At 46.2% G+C, this 16,949-nt stretch overlaps 1 protein-coding gene across 1 annotated transcript in view; it reads right to left on the bottom strand.

Annotated features, from left to right (window-relative positions):
• SOGA3 (SOGA family member 3) overlaps positions 1 to 13,968 on the bottom strand; it is a 33,864-nt gene extending 19,896 nt beyond the window's left edge. Inside the window, 5 exon segments of the mRNA XM_055811116.1 lie at positions 7,135 to 7,293; positions 9,697 to 9,921; positions 10,255 to 10,704; positions 10,706 to 11,250; positions 13,538 to 13,968. Coding sequence (XP_055667091.1) covers positions 7,135 to 7,293; positions 9,697 to 9,921; positions 10,255 to 10,704; positions 10,706 to 11,250; positions 13,538 to 13,856 — 1,698 coding nt within the window. The 5' untranslated portion in view covers positions 13,857 to 13,968.
• Between the last annotated feature and the right edge of the window lie 2,981 nt (positions 13,969 to 16,949).

Below are 16,949 nucleotides of genomic sequence, written 5' to 3' on the forward strand. Positions count from 1 at the left end.
AATGACTCTGGAAAAAATCTCCTTTAGGCATCTTTACTCACAAAGCTTCTTCACAATAGGATATTTATGGAGCTTTTTTCTTTTGAAATCATGCAGTATTTATTACATATGTTTTTGAGCCATATTATTATTGACCATCAGGCTGTTTATTTTCAGTTTTGATAAAACTCCCTTGAAGCAAATGACTTGTGAATTGCTGATGGTTGACACATAATTAAAATGCAATTTTATGAGGTTTAAGTGTAAACTACTTCTTAAATGCACCAAAAAAAATTTCCTGTTTATAGCTGACATTTTCAGAGAATTACTACAACAGATTTTGGTGCAGACATTGTTTTCTTTCTCCATTATGATTCTTTTCTCATATTCAAAGAACTGAACTAAAGCAAACTGCCTGTCCTGCTCCCCATGAAATTGCAGCGTGCTCTGGGCAAAGATGTCAGAATCACACCCTCACAGATTATGAACAGCATCCCTGCTGAGTACTGTTTTTAAAAGAACAAAATATTTGGGCGGGATACCAAAGGTAACAGAATTTCACACAAGCAATGCTGACAGAAATAACTGGGGGTTCTGCATCTGCCGGGATGTGGCACTTAGGGAACCACTGAGCCATGCTTGGAGACAGAGGACTTTTTTGTTTTTTCCTGTATAAACTCAGGCAAAGACTTGTTTCTCATACCTTTTTTAAAAAGCCTCCTCATTATCCTGTTGTTCTTTTCACCAAAGCAAATTGAATTTTCATGAGGTGACAAACTGAGATTCCAGATCACAGAAACCCTCTGCTTAAAGGTACTTTTAGCAGAAGTGTTGCTGATAGACTTGTTCTTTGGGTCCTCCGAAAGACCCAGGGAGGAACCAGGCTTGTGAGAGACCTATTAAATCCTCCCCTGCTGCCATCTGGTGCCAGGAGCAAGTAAATTACTGTAACTCTTCGAAGAGTACTGATCCTGTGAAGCTCATCAGCTACATCAGCAGGCGTACTAGCATCTCATCTCTCTCTCTGCCTTGTCCCTAATCCCTCCATTACCAGATGTTTGAAATGAGGCTGAAACTCTGAAGAGAAATGAAAACCTGAGGTGCAATTAAGAAGTGCTTGGGGGACAGTATCATGGAGGAGAATTAAACTTTCCCTGTCAAAGCAACACAAACTAAGTATCCATCTCCAGTGACTTGCAGTGCACGCAGCATGGGCAACAAACAGAAGCCAGAAGTCCATGAACATTTAGAGCTACGGCCTCACTGGGATCACAGAGACATGACAGAATAGCTCACATGCCTGGAGTGTAGCCATGGACTGATAAAAACTCTAAAGGTGAAGAAGAAGAGTTGTGCTCTGCACAAAAGAGCATTTCAGTTGCATGCAGTGTTGCCTTGTAACAGGTGATGGGCCAGCTGTGAGCTATGGGTAAAAATCAGAAGACAGAGAAGCACGGGTGGTATCATTTGGGATACCTTCTACAGACCATCTGATGAAGAAACTAGAAGTAGTTTATAAATAAATACTGCATGATTTCAGACAACTAGAAGAAGTCACATGATTTCTGCAATGGATGGAAGATATTTTTTGCCATAGGTGATAAACAAGTCAACTGTGGGGATCTCTTTGATGGGCATCCTCCAGATAAGGAAGCATTCGTCAGGGGGCTGATGGCCAATGGTGAGATGGTGAAGTTTAAGGTCCTGAGAGAAGGGACCAAGACAAAGTTTTGATTATGAATGCATCCAAAAATGTAATGTTGCTGTTGGATATGGTTGCCTTGCCTATGAGAAATGCTGCAAACCACCACCCATTATGAGACTTGTTTCCAGTTTCTTACAACGTCACCACATTTTAGGTGCTGCAGATTTTCCATGCCAAGCACCAACATTGTTAATATTTTGGAAAATTTCAGTAAAATTATTCGGCTCTTTCCAATAAGAGAATATCCCCATTTCGTCATATTAAATTATTCTAGAAACTGTTCTTTTGAGCTTGTCCTCTGGCACATTTTTGTGTCTGTATATGATATACACCTCATACTTTTCTAATTCATCCAAATCATGACTGCCAAACTGCAACCTTTCAGAAGTCTTCCATTCTTATACATTAGGTAATTATTTCTTGGAGTTTACCAGTCTAAATTAAATATTCCATATTTAAAAACTACCACATCCTCTCCTACCCCAGCTATCCATCTGCACATTTTCTCCAGCTGACAGATTATGTTCTAACTCCAGACCAGAAGGCAAAGCCTAACTAGTCCTGCAGTTGTTGCTCCATGTAGGTTTAGATAAAGCTGAGGGTAGGTATTAGAATCAGAAACCGTTTCTCTAGTGGTTACAGTGATACAGTTGCCGTTTCCTAGCACAGTAAAGCGATACTCCACTGCTCTCAGTCCAGTTGCAAAAGTGAAGAGCTAAAGCTTGGAAGCAAGGAAAGAAATAGAACAAACCAAGGAAGCTGACATATTTGTATTAGGGGGTGAAAGAATCAGGGGAAAAGAACACATTTTTCCAAAGAGAGAAGCAGTAACTAAGAAATGAGGATAATATATTTGGAGTAGAATAAGAGGAAAATGAGCTCCAAAAGACTTGAAATGCAGAGAGGAGATTGGACGCTCATGAAAAGTGGAAGGGATGCAGGAAAGAAGGGAATGGGACGGAGAAGGACGAGACTGGGACTTGGGAATCAGAAGACAACAAAACAGCCAATACCACAAGACACACCAATCTCACCCCCTCCACACCCACCCCCAAGACACAGGATCAAGACTGAGAGAGAGAACCTGGAGAATCTGAGACTTTGTGATTTATAGTAGAAAGACCAAAAATAAGTGGTTGTGGTTAAATGGCAGGAGAATGGGCTTAAAGGGAGAAAGGGCTGTGGCCAGGGACAGACATTGGCTTTTTATCAGAGAGACATAAATGGGCAAGCTGATATTGTTGATCAAGGGGGCTGGGACGGGATCGTCTCTTACCAGCTCTTTTCACAGCTATCCAGTTTTTGGTTTGTTGGGTTGGTTTTTGCAGCAGCTTTTGTAATGAGATTTCCAGCTACCTTCCTGACTTCTGTGGAGCCTGAGCACTCAAGAGATGTATAGAGAGCTAATCTGTGCATAAATGGGGCAAGCAAAGATTGCAAGTGTAAGCAGAAAAGTGTAATTACTTTCCTGTGGTCACACAGCAGGATACTATAAAAATCAGGAACAGAATTCAGATTCCAACTCCCAGCTCCAGTGCCCAGTTCCCCAGACCCTGCTGCCTTCTTCCATTTCCATGGCTGGAAAAACATGGAAAACTGACTGACTGACGAGACAGGCACAACTCAACAAAACACAGCCCCAAGTGGGCTGGCATAAACTCCTCTGCCTGAATTTGGGTTCATGGGCCATATAGCCATGGTTATCACAAGCTCTGTATCTGAGCTAATAACCTATGCTTAGAAGAAGAAAATGGTAGACAATATCACCCTAATGTAGCTGTAAGAACCGAACTGTCTTGCATCTGTCCAGCTTGGAGCACTAGCAGAGCAATCTATTTCTACCCAGAAAGGCATATGACTCCGAAAATCACTGTGCCTCTTGCAACTGCATATCTGCATTGCAATGAGGATTTGAAAGCCCAGGGTCTAGTACATCTGCCACATTTTCCCCCTGCTTCACTTGTCTCACAACAAACCATCTAAAGCATGGCTAACTGGGCATTTCCCACACAGCTACAGCAAATGTATGAATTCTTAGTTTATACTATGATCATGAAAAGTTCTACAAGAATTAGCTAGGCTTTAACAAATGGTTAACAACAAATTAACATTTGTTTTTAATATCTGAAAAAATCACAACTAGCTACAGTTGGTTTCTCTTTCTTCTAGGAAACAAATTCCCTACTTTGTTTTCAGCTTCCCCAAAAGCCAAAAGCATTTCAATTAATAATAACAAATAATAACGAGGAAATCAGCAGCTGTTGCTACAAATGAATTCCAAAAACTGACAATGCAGGTCAAAAAACATGTGTTTCTGTGTGGACCTATGCAGGAACAACATTAAATGAAACAGCAAGTAAAAGTAACTGATAGAAAAAGTATGCTTTGTTGGAACACCTTCCAAATCCCGAATGCCTGCAAACTTCTGCTACCATCACAATAGCTTCTATTTCTCATGGAATATATCATAATTATTTTTTTCAAAAGCTCCAAACCAAGAAAGCAAGCAGCAACTATCTCTCTATATTAATTAATGGACAAATACAAGCACAAGTCTGTATTCACTGCAGAACTATTTGTCTCCCCACAAACACACCTGCTAGCATTTATCTTTGACACATGTTTCCAGTCAAGTCTAATATGTTTTTTTAAAACAATCTAGAATCTATACAGAAAGAACTTTGGCTTTGGTCCTGCTCTAGAGACTACCTAACAAAAAATTATGCTTCTGCCTCCAATATTTTCTATTAAGACTTGTAACCATTCTCTGCTATCTCACACTGTTCATTGTAAAAGGAGAACAAATTTCCCATAACAGTTATACATAAGTAGATTTTAAGAAGAATGGAAAGTTTTGTGTTTTTTCAGTACATTTAATGATATAAAGTACAGAAATCAGTCATTACATACTCTGGGCACTGTTATGCTGTAAAACAAAAATGCTTCATTGTCTTTGGAGATTAACTCTCCCATTAATTCTAAGCGCAATAAAGTAAAGATCACAACCCAGACAAAAGGTCTTGACTCTGCATTTCTATTTATGCTGAGTAGAACTTCCTTAAACAGGAGTTTCCATTGGTTATAATGGCTGTACTGAAATGAGAAAGGGTTGTAAACCCATGAAACTAGAGGAATAATTCACAAGCAAACAGAAAATTGACATTTAAGATGCACGAAAACTTTGATTGCCCGAGCAGAAGAAAAGGTATTTGTCACAGAGAAATTCTAATGCACTTCAGACTGCTTTGGGTTGTTTTCATGGTTGTTTGAGGTTAACATTTTCATAGCTTCTTCACAAATTCTACATTTCAAATCTGTAAGAATTAGCATTCTTCACCAGCATCCTTCCATTGGTCTCCCAAGTCATGGCACGCTTGCAGAGTGCATAATAATTTGGCTTCACTTCAAACTTGCTTTTCTCTGACTTGCACCTCCTCAACCATCCTCCAGCTTCCCCCATGCTGTGTTCAAAGTCCTAGACTAAAAAGCAGCCTTCTCCTACTGAAAGGGACTCAGCAGCTGGTTTGAAATGCATAAATGAAAACTCCTGCCTAATTATGATGCATAAATAACTGGGTATGCCAGTCCTCCTCTCCAGTTTAGTAGAAGGGTGTATTTCTGACTCTTTGTCCACTCCAGCTTTACTCTGGTGTAAAGTTTTACTACATTTTTCCATTCTGGTCAGTGGGAGCTCCATTCTATGCTAGTGGGAATCATCCATCTGTTTCAGCTTCATGAAAAGAATATTGTGTAGAAAAGCCCCTAGTTTAAACATGACACTCCCTTCTGAGCCTCCAGTATCCTTCCATTGATACCAACATCAAAGACAAATACCTAGGGGTATTTATATATATATATATATATATATATAGGGGTTATAGGGGCAAATACCTAGGCCAAAGAGAGAAGTGGAGAGCAGTGTGAGAGCAACAGAACCATAGCTCAGCACAGTGGGCCAGAGGGAAGAATCAGAGTAAGGAGAAAGCAACTGCTGATGACAGAGATGAAGAAGCCTATTTATTGGATTAATTTCCTGCAGGTACACAGCTCCCAAAGAACATAAGCTATTAAATTGCCACTACACTTCGCTATCATCTGAAGACACATAAGAAGAAAGAAGGCAAAAGAAGCTTACAGTGGTACAGCCTAACAGAGGGCAGGAGGAAAGGATCCAGGAATAGGAATCTACAAGAAAGCAGAGTCTGAATGGACAAGAATAAGCCAAGCTTAACAAGTTCTAAGGATCATTACAGAAAGATCGTGCTCTCACAGAGAAGATGGTCTGAGAAACCGAGTTGCATTTGCTGGTAGAAAGCAGAGTGAAAACAGAAGAAAGTCTCCGGCAGAGGAGAGGGAAGCTGAATGACGCTCAGATTTCATGCCCTTTTCAAATCTGCAATTATCTGGAAAAGCAGTAGACAGTGGAAAAAACTACCTGTTTATCCTCTACTAACATGTTTGAAATTAAATTCCTGTAAAGAAAACATATGAATATTTTTAATACTACATCACTTAAAGTAAGCACTTGCAGTTCCTAAAAATACTGTAATTTATCATACAACTGAAAATTTCCTGCCTTTCTTAACAACTGAATTACATCTCTTCTGCTTTCCTGCCTTTCTTAACAACTGAAATACATCTCTTCTGCTTTCCTGCCTTTCTCTTCTGCTTCATACAAGATCAAAGTAGACAGAGGCATTCCTACTAGGGAATGTTACTAAAAGTGAAAATCAGTGGCATTCATTGCATTTTAAATACTGGAGAGCTGTTTCTCAATTCTGGTCTGAGAAGTCATTTTTAGTCAACAGTTTCTCTTTTTACTGCATGCTTTGTTATCTCTGTCAGCCAGGCTATTACTGCTGTAATACAATTTTCTGCTTACTTAATGGCACAGTATCTTGCATCTATATAATGGCTAGAGTAATTTTGAAGATTAATTAGATATAATGTAAAATTATACTTTGACTGAAAGGCCAGGTAGAGTCTCTCACTTCCCAATACTTCAAAGAGCACGACTAAAGATGGGGAGGTGCTAGATCCCCAGTCTCGGTGGGCCTGCTAGTCCCTAGTAGTAGTTAGAAAGGGAAGAAATACTAGATTTTGTAAAAACATGGGGGGGAACATAATCTGCAAAGTTAGATGTGTCTGACTTCTTTCAGCACTCTGCCTGCATGTATCTTAATGTAAGTACAATGTCTCAAAGCCTCTAAACTCTGTTACCATCAGTTCCACATTTCCCTTCTTGCATAGGAAAAAAAAGCGCCACAATTTGCTGTCTGTTTCAGCTAGGAAACACCAAATATTTGAGTTTGTTCTCAGCTTCCTAATCACCAAAGTGTACTTTTTTGCCTGCCATATTTTGTGCCCCCAAAACAAGAACATCAGTTAGTTCAGCAATGAGAATTTGAGAACTTCAAATACTTTCTGTATAAGTAAATAGCAACACTAACCTCTTTCATTTTTTCCAGTTCATTCTGCAGTGCTTGTTTGGCAATTTCAACTTCTATAAGCTGCTGCCTTAATTTTTCATTTTCATCTTCTGTTACAGTACGTTTTTCTTCCACATTTTCTAACTCATGATGAAGTCTCACCGATACATCTTTTGCAACCTAAATGAAATAGTATATCGAAAGAAAGATTAAGAACAAGAATTACTGCTGCAGTGCTTAGTGCCTAAACAGCCATTTAGAGGTTAATTCTGGATGTTTTGATGGAAACAGTACGTAAGGAAACATGTAGACAAGGATATCTACAGGCATAATTCTAAATTATTCCAAATTCAAGCCAATTCTTTCCAAAAATGGTACATTATTCCTGTGGACTTCACTGGAAACCACACAGAAACTAAATCCCATCACCTTCCTAGGCTCTGTTATGTCAAAAGCGAAACAGGACCTTCATTATTCCTGAAGACAGTGCAGCATCTATTTTCTCTCAACCACTGCTAGCTTATGTTTTTCAATGCACTAAGGCATATGCCCTTCAAATACTTGACATGCAGAAGCATCTAAAAGCACGGCTCACCTTCTCCAGGCCTTCCCTACCTGTGCCTTGTACAGGACCACAAATGAATACATCTTTATTTTGACCCTGCCCATTTCTCTCTCCTTCAGGGACAGTTAATCTAAATATCTGGTATTTATTTCTATTGGTTCCTTTAAAGAGCAAAATATGAAAAAACAACATTTTTACTGGCCTTGTGTTCACCCAAATGATGTCCAATATTTTAAATGAAAATGAACACTTGGGTTTTTGGTTTTCTTTTTTAATGCACTTTCACAGGAATAGAGTTAAAAGGCACACGTCAAGATCTAATTCTTCTTTTTCATGTAACGAGAATTTTGCCATTCAAGCCACCTGCATTGTATTTTGTGAAACCAGCAGAAACTATAATCATGCACCAAAAATATTTAAATATACACTAATCACTGTTATGATGGTGATTTAGACACACAGTTTGAAAAGCCTAATTTCCTGCTTTTTTTAAAACATTGGAAAGTATAATTAATCCTTCTTAGCATTAGCTAGAGGAGCTCAGAGAGCTATCCTTTATGGCTTTCACTAGAACGATCTTTATGTTTGTATGTCAAAGAACTCTCTTTGACATACCAAAACTCTAAAGAAAATAATAATTGTAAGCAAGCAGTCTAGAAGAATCCGATCTATCAGAAAACAGCAGCAGCTAGTGACTCAGCCTCCCCTGACAAGAAACCCTGTGTGTGAATTACAGATACAACACTGCAGTGTAGCACAAGATCATTCAATAACCTCCCCCACTGCACACACACTCAAGACACATAATGCCCAACAGAAAGAGCGAGTGGAGGGGAATTTCAATTATAACCACACTCCAAAGAGACTGCAGGATAAGCCGAGAATCACACCACAGGGCTATAGCTTGATGTCTTTTCCTACGCTCAGTATTAAACTGCTCCTCTGGTTGTCCAACCAAAGTAAATGGAAAATCATGGGAACCAGTTTTAACAGCATCCTATCACGATCTGTCTTCAGGCTGTAGATACAGTCTGCATCAGTACATACAACCAAATAACAGATACAAACAAATACAGTAACCCATTGTTACAGGTAGTGATTTTTTGACACAAAATTTGGTGGAGTAGCAATTAATGCGGGAAAATCCCACAGAGTGTTCTAGATCACATGGGGAATGGGACTCACTTACACAAGATGCATTTTAATACAGCTATATGCAAGACTGTATCTCTGAAGGATTAAGTCCCCTGATTTATTACCCATGGAAAATGAACAAAGTTCTTTTGGGTATAAATTCTTCAGAAGAGGACTTGGGAACACTACAAAGAACTGCACGAGTTACAATTATGATCAGCCAGCACCTGGAATTCAATTAGGCAGAAATCTGGCATTAGACATTCATCCCTACTCCAAAGCAGAACACATTCATGATCTGTGGGAACGCTTTGTAAAAACACTATTCCTTTCCAAAGAGTCAGTCGTATGGATACTGGGATAGACATAGGAGAAAGCTTAATTAAAGTAAGCCCTTTGTCTAGCTCAACCTAAGGCCTTAGCTGCTATCTCCTAAAGTGCGGGCGAGCACCACACCAGAGGTGCCCTCACCATTTCCCTCCCACGCCCTGTGCATGTATGGCTCACTAATACAAAGTAACATTGAGCCAACAGCGAAATCAACTTTGTAAGCTGTAATCACAATATTCACTTGGGACATGAAGGCTCACATTCCTGCAAAGGTGCGTGCCTGAACTATTCGCCTAAGCATCATTCTGAGTGTACGAAATATCCCTTGTTTTGATCAGAAGTTCCCCTGACAAAGGGGTGGTTTTGCTTCTGACCAGGAAGACTCTATTTTGTCAAGAGCCACATGAACACCTGTACTTACAGAACCGTCACGGCCACAACAGCAAACGCGGGGTTTGAGTATGTACAGAAAAGGCACATCAAACAGAAACAGCGAGAAGGTCAGGTCTCTGCCTGAGGCACACCCTCCCCTTGACACCTGCTCACATCTGTACCTTGAGGTCCTGCTCCATGCTGCGCAGGAGCTCGCCATCGATCTCGCCAGTCTGGGCGTAGCGCAGCCTCTTGCGCTCGGCCTTGCGCAGCCGGTACTGAAGGATCCGGCAGTTCTTGTTGGCTCGCTCCAGCTCATGGCGCATCTCCTGAAGCTGACAAGCGTCCTCCTCGAAGAAACTGTCCCTCATCTCGTCCATTTCTGTCCTCAGCTCATCTATCTCGTTCTGGCACCAGGGCGACAAGGGGACAGGGGCGCAACAGGTGGGTCAAAAGCACAAATGTCAGCAGGCTTGGGGGAAGGCTGCCAAAATGGAGCTCCTCCCGCAGGGGCACCAGCTAAATACAACCCAGCTCTTTCAATTAAAAGCACCGCAACGAAGCGGGGAAGCGTCGCTGCCGGCCTGCCCCGCGACAGGGCCATCTTAACCCTGCCGCCAGCCCCAGCGCCGGGGCAGAGGGCGGCCGGGAAGCCCCCTCGGGGCGCGGGGGTGCGGAGCCACCCGGCCCCTGTTCCCCTCCACCTCACCCCCAGCCCCGCCGCCGCGCCGGCCCCTCACCTTGAGGGTCTCGTTCTCCTCCCGCAGCTTGTCCATCTCTTCCTGCATCTCCTCCTGCAGCTGCGGGCTCAGGGAGCCCTCGGGGGCGCCGCTCCTGCCGCCGCCGCCGGCCTCGCCCTGCCGCAGCCCCTCCGCCCCGGCCTCCGCCATGGCAGAAGGTGAGGAGGCGGAGGCGGCCGGGGGAGGCTCGGCCGGGGCGGCGGCCGCGGAGGCGGCGGAGGCGGAGGAGGCGCTGCCGCTGCTGCTGTGGTTGCTGCCCTTGGTTTGCATCTGGGCGGCCGCCGCCAGCCCTTTCCTGAGGTGGAACTGGATGAGCTCACTCTGCAGGCATCCTTCCTTCCAGTACCCGCCGCCGCCCGCCGCCCCGCGGCCCTTCCCCGCGCCCGAGGAAGATGGAGGCGCCGGGGACGCCTCCCCCGCGCCCCTCAGCGGAGCCCGCCCCGCTTTCCCCCCGCCAGTGCTTGGGCGGCGGCGGCTGCGGCGCCACTGCCCCCTCCCGCTCCCCCCCGCCGCCGCCGCCTCCTGCAGGGGGCGCCTCCTCGGCGGCCCGCGGCGCGGCGGGTTCGGCGGCGCGCGGCGGCGGCTCCTCGGCGGCGGCTCTCCCGGCGGCGGCGGCCGGCGGCGGTTCAGCACCGGCGCCGGGCTGGACAGCTCCCGCCGGCGCCGCGCCGCGCGGTGGCTTGTCGGCAGCGCGGCCGCGGGCGGCCCTGGGGGCCTGGCTCTGGGGCGGCCGCGCAGAGGCGGCTTTGGCGGCGGCGGCCGGGGCACGGGAGGCGGCGGCGGCGGCGGCGGGCGGCGGGCGCGGGGCGGTGTCGCGGGCCCTGGCCGGGGAGGAGGCTCGCTGCTGCTTCCTGCCGCTGCTGCCCTCGGGATGGAGGCGAGGCTCGGCGGCGGCGGCGCCCCCTGCAGGCGGCTGGCTCATGGCGGCGGCTATCTCAGGGAGACGTCCATCACGGGCGGCGTCCTCCGCCTCCGCCGCCGCCGCCGCCCCGAGAGCTGGGGGAGGAGAAGCGGAGAAGACGGTCGGGGTGGGGACGGGGAGGACGGCCGGGGGGCGGCTGGAAGACGGGCTCTCTGGCAGCGCCAGCGGCCAGCGCGCCCGCTCCCTGCCGCCGCCGTGCCCCGTCCGCTCCCGAGCGCGGCCCCGCGGGCACCTGCGGGCCGAGCCGGCCGGGGCCGAGCCCGAAGCCCGAAGCCGGTCCGGAGCGCCTTTCGGGGGGGAGTCCACGCTGCACGGCTGAGGCTGGGATCCGTTCCCACTCCGCTTGCATCTAGGGGCGCTTTCACCCCCCCCGATGCCGACCCCTTCCCCCTGCGGGCTGCCGCATCACCGTACGGTCCCACCCGCGCGCAGCCTTCCCGCCCGCTCCCCGCGCTGCCACGCCGGGTGCCGCGCTGGGTCGCTGCTGCACCTGCCTGCCTCCCCGGGGACCCCGTCCAGGTTGCCTGTCACAGCCGAGTGGGGAAAGGCCGCTGTACAAAGGGCTGCACACGTGGAAGCAAGAACATATTCCCCTTCAGCTTTGACAGGGACTCTTCCAGGACAAGGTTAGGCCTTCGAAACTCGGGGATCGAGGGCCATAAAGGAAAGGGGCCCTTCTATCAGCTTCCAAACCCAGATTTGCCCCAGTTTGTTTTCCAGAGGCATTGTCAGGACTTCAGACTGATTCAGGTTTACTACTGGTTGTGCCGACATAGGACTGAGGCGTAATGGCTCCAGCAGATTCTCAAAACAGAGGAAGCAAGGATTAGACCCTCACCGTCAGTACAAGATGTTATGTGGTATTCGCTGAAGTGTGCTCACATGGCAATTTTCCCCCATAGCAACAAAACTTGTGTTTTCATGGCCACAACAGATTATTTAAAACGGCAGTTAAAAGGGCTTCTAGAAGCCATATCTTCCTGCTAATGTTCCTTAACATATTCTGAAAATAATGGCTATGATCCACAAACTGTTTTCACATAGCCTTTATTCAGCCGTCCTTAAAGGGAAAACATAAGCAAAAGTAGAAACGACAGCATTCCTAACATGGCCTAACAATTCCCTCCTAGAACACGGCTTAACCATTCCCTGCTAGAAAAGGGAATAAAGGAAGGAACACGACTGGGCAAAGTCAATGTAGACATTATACTGTACCCTGACAATTGGTTTACTCCCTGGAACATACTAGACAATGAAACTGTGTTTGATGTGCTCTCATTGGCAGAAGCGCAGGGTTTCCTCTCAAATGCACTGTCATTATCACCCTGATTTTAACCAATATCCTGGAAATTAAAGCTCAAAAGAACACAATTTTCCAGAAACTTCCCAGGCATTAATTAGTAAAACGAGAGCACGGGAGTGTAAACCCATCAACACTTACATTTGTATCACAACACTTCATAAAAATTTTGGTTTGCATCTCTATTAACCATCACAAACAGGATTCCCACACTGCTGTTGTTCAGAGCTATACAGGTACAAAATGTCACTCTTGAAATCCAGACCTAAAGAAACTGCAAAACGCCAGGACTCAGTTTAGATCCCGTACCTTACTCATTACTCTTCCTTTTACCTACTGTTCAAAATGAAATTAAAAATAGTAATCGGGAACCCAACGCTATACCTGGATCTTTTCGGGAAGTTTCACTGCAGCGAGGTCATCAGGCTCAGCCGCGACCTGCCGGGAACACAACCCGCACCGTGCCCCCACCGTACGTGCCCCCAATTCCAGCCCCAGCTGCCGCCTACGGTTCAGTTGGCTGATTATTTTTTTTTTTTTCTTTTTCCTTTTAACTGGTACAACGAAAGCCCTGTTTGAGCCCAAGTCCGAAATCTCCGTCTCACCAAACTCCGCGACATAACCTCCCCTCCTCCCAGGCAAACCCACGTGGCGCCAGGACGTGGGTCTCCGCAGGTTTTCCTGTCGGGAACAGCTGTCCAGGCGGAAAAATGCGTAAATAAGCGGCAGCAACAAAAGGGAGCGGTCCGGTGGCTCCACCCGCCGGCGCGGGGATCTCCCCTGCCCGGGGCACCAGGCAGGGCCTCCCCCGGCCCCCGCCCTCGCCAGGCGCCCGCCTCTCCCTCCCCCAGACCCCCAATGCCAAAGGCGGCTTTAAGGTTTGGAGCGCTTCTGCCTTTTGTCCGGGTTTTAAAGGGAGGATTGTCTCAGGTCCCCCTTCATACCTGGCGGGTTTGTTGCATCTGAACCCCGAGTGACATTCCCTTTTTGGGGAGGGAAAAGAAAAAGAAAAAAAGGGGGAAAAAAAAAAGGCTTGGATCTAAATCGTCCGCATTACTCACCACCACTTTGTCTGCTGCCGGGCTGGCGAAATGCATGCACAGGGAGCCGGGCACCGCGCACGAGGTACCCGCCGCTGCCAGAGCCTCTCAGGAAAATGAAGCAATATTCATGAGCTGACCTCACTGGGCCGGGGAGACGGAGAGGGGGGAGGGAGAAAAGCAGCGAAGGGAAGAGAAAAGAAAAGATTAAACGGCAAGAACCCCGCCCAGGCCTGAAGGCTGAGTTGCGTCCCCGCACATGGTGGAACAGGATTGCGGCGCAAACGGGAAGGAGCAGGCTGCGTGCGAGGGGTGCGCCCGGTTTCCCTTCCCAATGCATGCGGGCAATCGATTCTGATCAATTATTTAGTGTCCCCTTCAGGGGAGCCTGCTCCGGCCAGGCAGGGATGCCGGGCGCCTTCCGCACCGGCAGCGGGACTGGAGCAGGATTTTCCTTTGTTCGCTGCCTTCACCGGCGCCGGGAGCGCGGCGGGTCCCCGCTGTGTCCCCTTGGCAAGAGCCCGCTGCGCCCGGGAAGGGCAGAAACAAAGGCAGCCCGCTCCGCTCCGCTGAGCGTCAGCCCCCGGTGTTACTCGTTCGCCTCAGCACGGGGACTACCGGGCCACAGACCGTTCCCCCGTACCGTGGGCAAACCCCAGAGGTGGTCATCTATTTCACCTGTTTATCACGAGGTGAATTTACCTTTGCTCTGAAGCACCTTAGAGGGCTCTTAAGACTTCGCGCTTGAAGTCTTTCCCAATTAAGAGACAAAGAAAAGCCGAGGAAAGGCTTTTGTCCCTTCCCCTGCCCTCCGAGGAGGGAGCATTTCCATGGACGGCCGTGGGTGGGGAGTGCCCTGGACCCACCTGTGCCTGCGCGACCCCCCGGCATCCACAGGCTCGAGGAGGCAGTGCTGGGGTCGGGGCCGGGGTCCTGCTCACCCCTCTGCAGCAGCTGGCAGGTCGGGGTGAGGGCCTGGCCTCTGCCTCAGCTCCCCACAGTGCTTTCTTGGCAGGGGGGGCCTGGCCCAGCACTTTGCTCCAAACGAGGGAAAACAGGGTTTCCGGGATGGAAATTCCTCTTGAAGGACAATTAACTGAGGATTTCATGCCTGTAGGTATACCAGCATATACATACATGCATACATCTGTACGTACATCTGTATGCAAGATAGATATACATAAATTCACTGTACATACTTATATACATAAATGTGTGAGCATGCACACGTCGACACACATATAAAATATGCATGGTTTCATATATTGTATGTACATATATATACATATCTGTGAGGTCCTTGTGCAGCCCTTGGATGAGGGCAAGCCCAGGGGAGACCAGCTGCCCCCTTTCCAGCTGTCCCTGTCTCACAGTCCTCTCCACCTTCTCTGATATGACAAGCAGGACCCAACACATGTGAAACTGCACATCCTGGGATGTGGAAAGGTACTGCCCCCCATGCAGATAAATGTCCTCCAGCCTTGAGCCCAGGGACTGCATGAACTGGATATATATATAGATGTGATGAGTTGAGGACAATCAGAAAATAGGAAATGGAACATTTATGCTGAAGAAGAAAACCACTGTTTTTTCATCAAAACATTGATGAAAAGCTACTTTTTAAGGTCATAATATTTAATGATTTGTTAGGCCTTTGAAACTCATAAATATTGACTGCAGTCATACCAACTACACAGAATAATTGATTGAAAACGTGAGGAATGAAAACACAAAATATTTCTGGAGTTGGACCTGAGAAATTTTCCTATGAAAGTGGTGGATAGATTCTGCTAGAAGAATACCTAGGCTCCTTATCTAGGTGAATGCACAGGACAGCAATAATGAGGTCATCACAGTAATATAACATTTAGCCTACACAATATACTCCAGAAGGACAAGCACAGCAGTCCCTACCTTTAAGCACTGGACAGAAACTAGCATCCTTTCTGCTCCCTCAGTAGACGAGTTCCCTGGATGGACTTGCCAGAGTAAAACAAAAATGGGATGTGGTGACATCTCATACCACCTACAACAAGCTTTATTGTGCTTTTGGAAAGATACAGATCCTTTTTTTCTCCCAGTAGTGTCCAAATGAAAACAAGTCATCAGATTATCTTCACTCATACTGTCAGGCCTTATGTCTGATAGTAGAGACCAATCTTACTGTAGAAAAATTTGCCCATCTCTCAGTGTCATTTGGGATTGTTGATTTTATTCTCAAAACCTCTGTTCTGGCTAAAACTTCAGTGCTGCCAGTTGTAAAAATTGACATGGGCACAAAAATGCTTCTACTCATGTAATTTACTCTTTTGGGGGAAATGAGTATAATCTACACAAGCTAAAGCACTCTTTTGCTTATAAAAGCTGTATTTCCATTAGGAAGTTTACTGCCAGATCTCTGTAGGCATTTTACATCACCAGCAGGTCATGATATAATAGATACAATAATCATATCTAGCCTAGAATAAGTCCAGTATGAAGAGACCTATACAGAGAAGTCAATACAGTGAAAGTTCCATTCACGATCAGATTTTTTTGTAGTGTCTCTAAAAACCTGTGGATGGAAACAATACATTGAAAGAAAGGTCTTAACTTTACATAGAAAACAAGAGGCTCTCAGCTGACTACTATCATTCAGAGATGAAGCACTGACATGATGCTGAACAGTTGTATAAATACATTGGCTCATATATCACTGGTAAGCAAAACAATGGAAATCAAATATTTGAAAATATTTAGGGAAAAGTAGAGAACAATCCAGAAAACATCATTATTGCTCCAGTATAATTCCATGGTACAGACAGATTTTGATTACTGAGAGCAGCTGCGGTCCCCCATCTCAAGCCAGGCATGGTGGAAGGCAGGAGGTACAGAGAAGGGTGGCCAGGGTCTGAAGTGGCTTTGCTCAAGGAATGACTAGGTATGGTAGGAGTCTTCAGGCTGGTAATGGGGTGACTGAGGAGAAATGCACAGGTCTCTACAACCTTTAGTAAGGAAGGTAAACAAGAGTAAAGGTTTCACTGTTACTCACAGTCTCTTCCCATACAAGTAGTTGCAAAGGTGCACATGTGAATTAAATAAACAAGCAAGTGATGTATAAAAAAAAAAAAAAAAAACCAACAAAAAACCCCAACCCCCCCCCCCCCCCCCAGTCCTTCTGGTTAAGCAATTCAACTCCCTGCCACAGGGTCTATGAATGTAAGGGTCTATGAGGGTTTAAAAAGTGATTGAACTTCTTTTTTTGAAGAAGACAAAAAGTCAGTCAGGGACAACAAAGGACAAGCATATAGCTGAAAAATCTCTCCACTGACAATTTTTTTGACCTGGGAAATTGTCCGGGAGAGCTATCAGTATGTGTTTTTGTGTCCTCTTCCAGCATCCACTGTTGACCATCATCTGATACCTATCAGTAGGCTAAAAGATCTTGGTCTTG

The sequence above is a fragment of the Falco peregrinus genome, chromosome 7 (genome assembly GCF_023634155.1).
Source record: "Falco peregrinus isolate bFalPer1 chromosome 7, bFalPer1.pri, whole genome shotgun sequence".
NCBI lineage: Eukaryota > Metazoa > Chordata > Aves > Falconiformes > Falconidae > Falco > Falco peregrinus.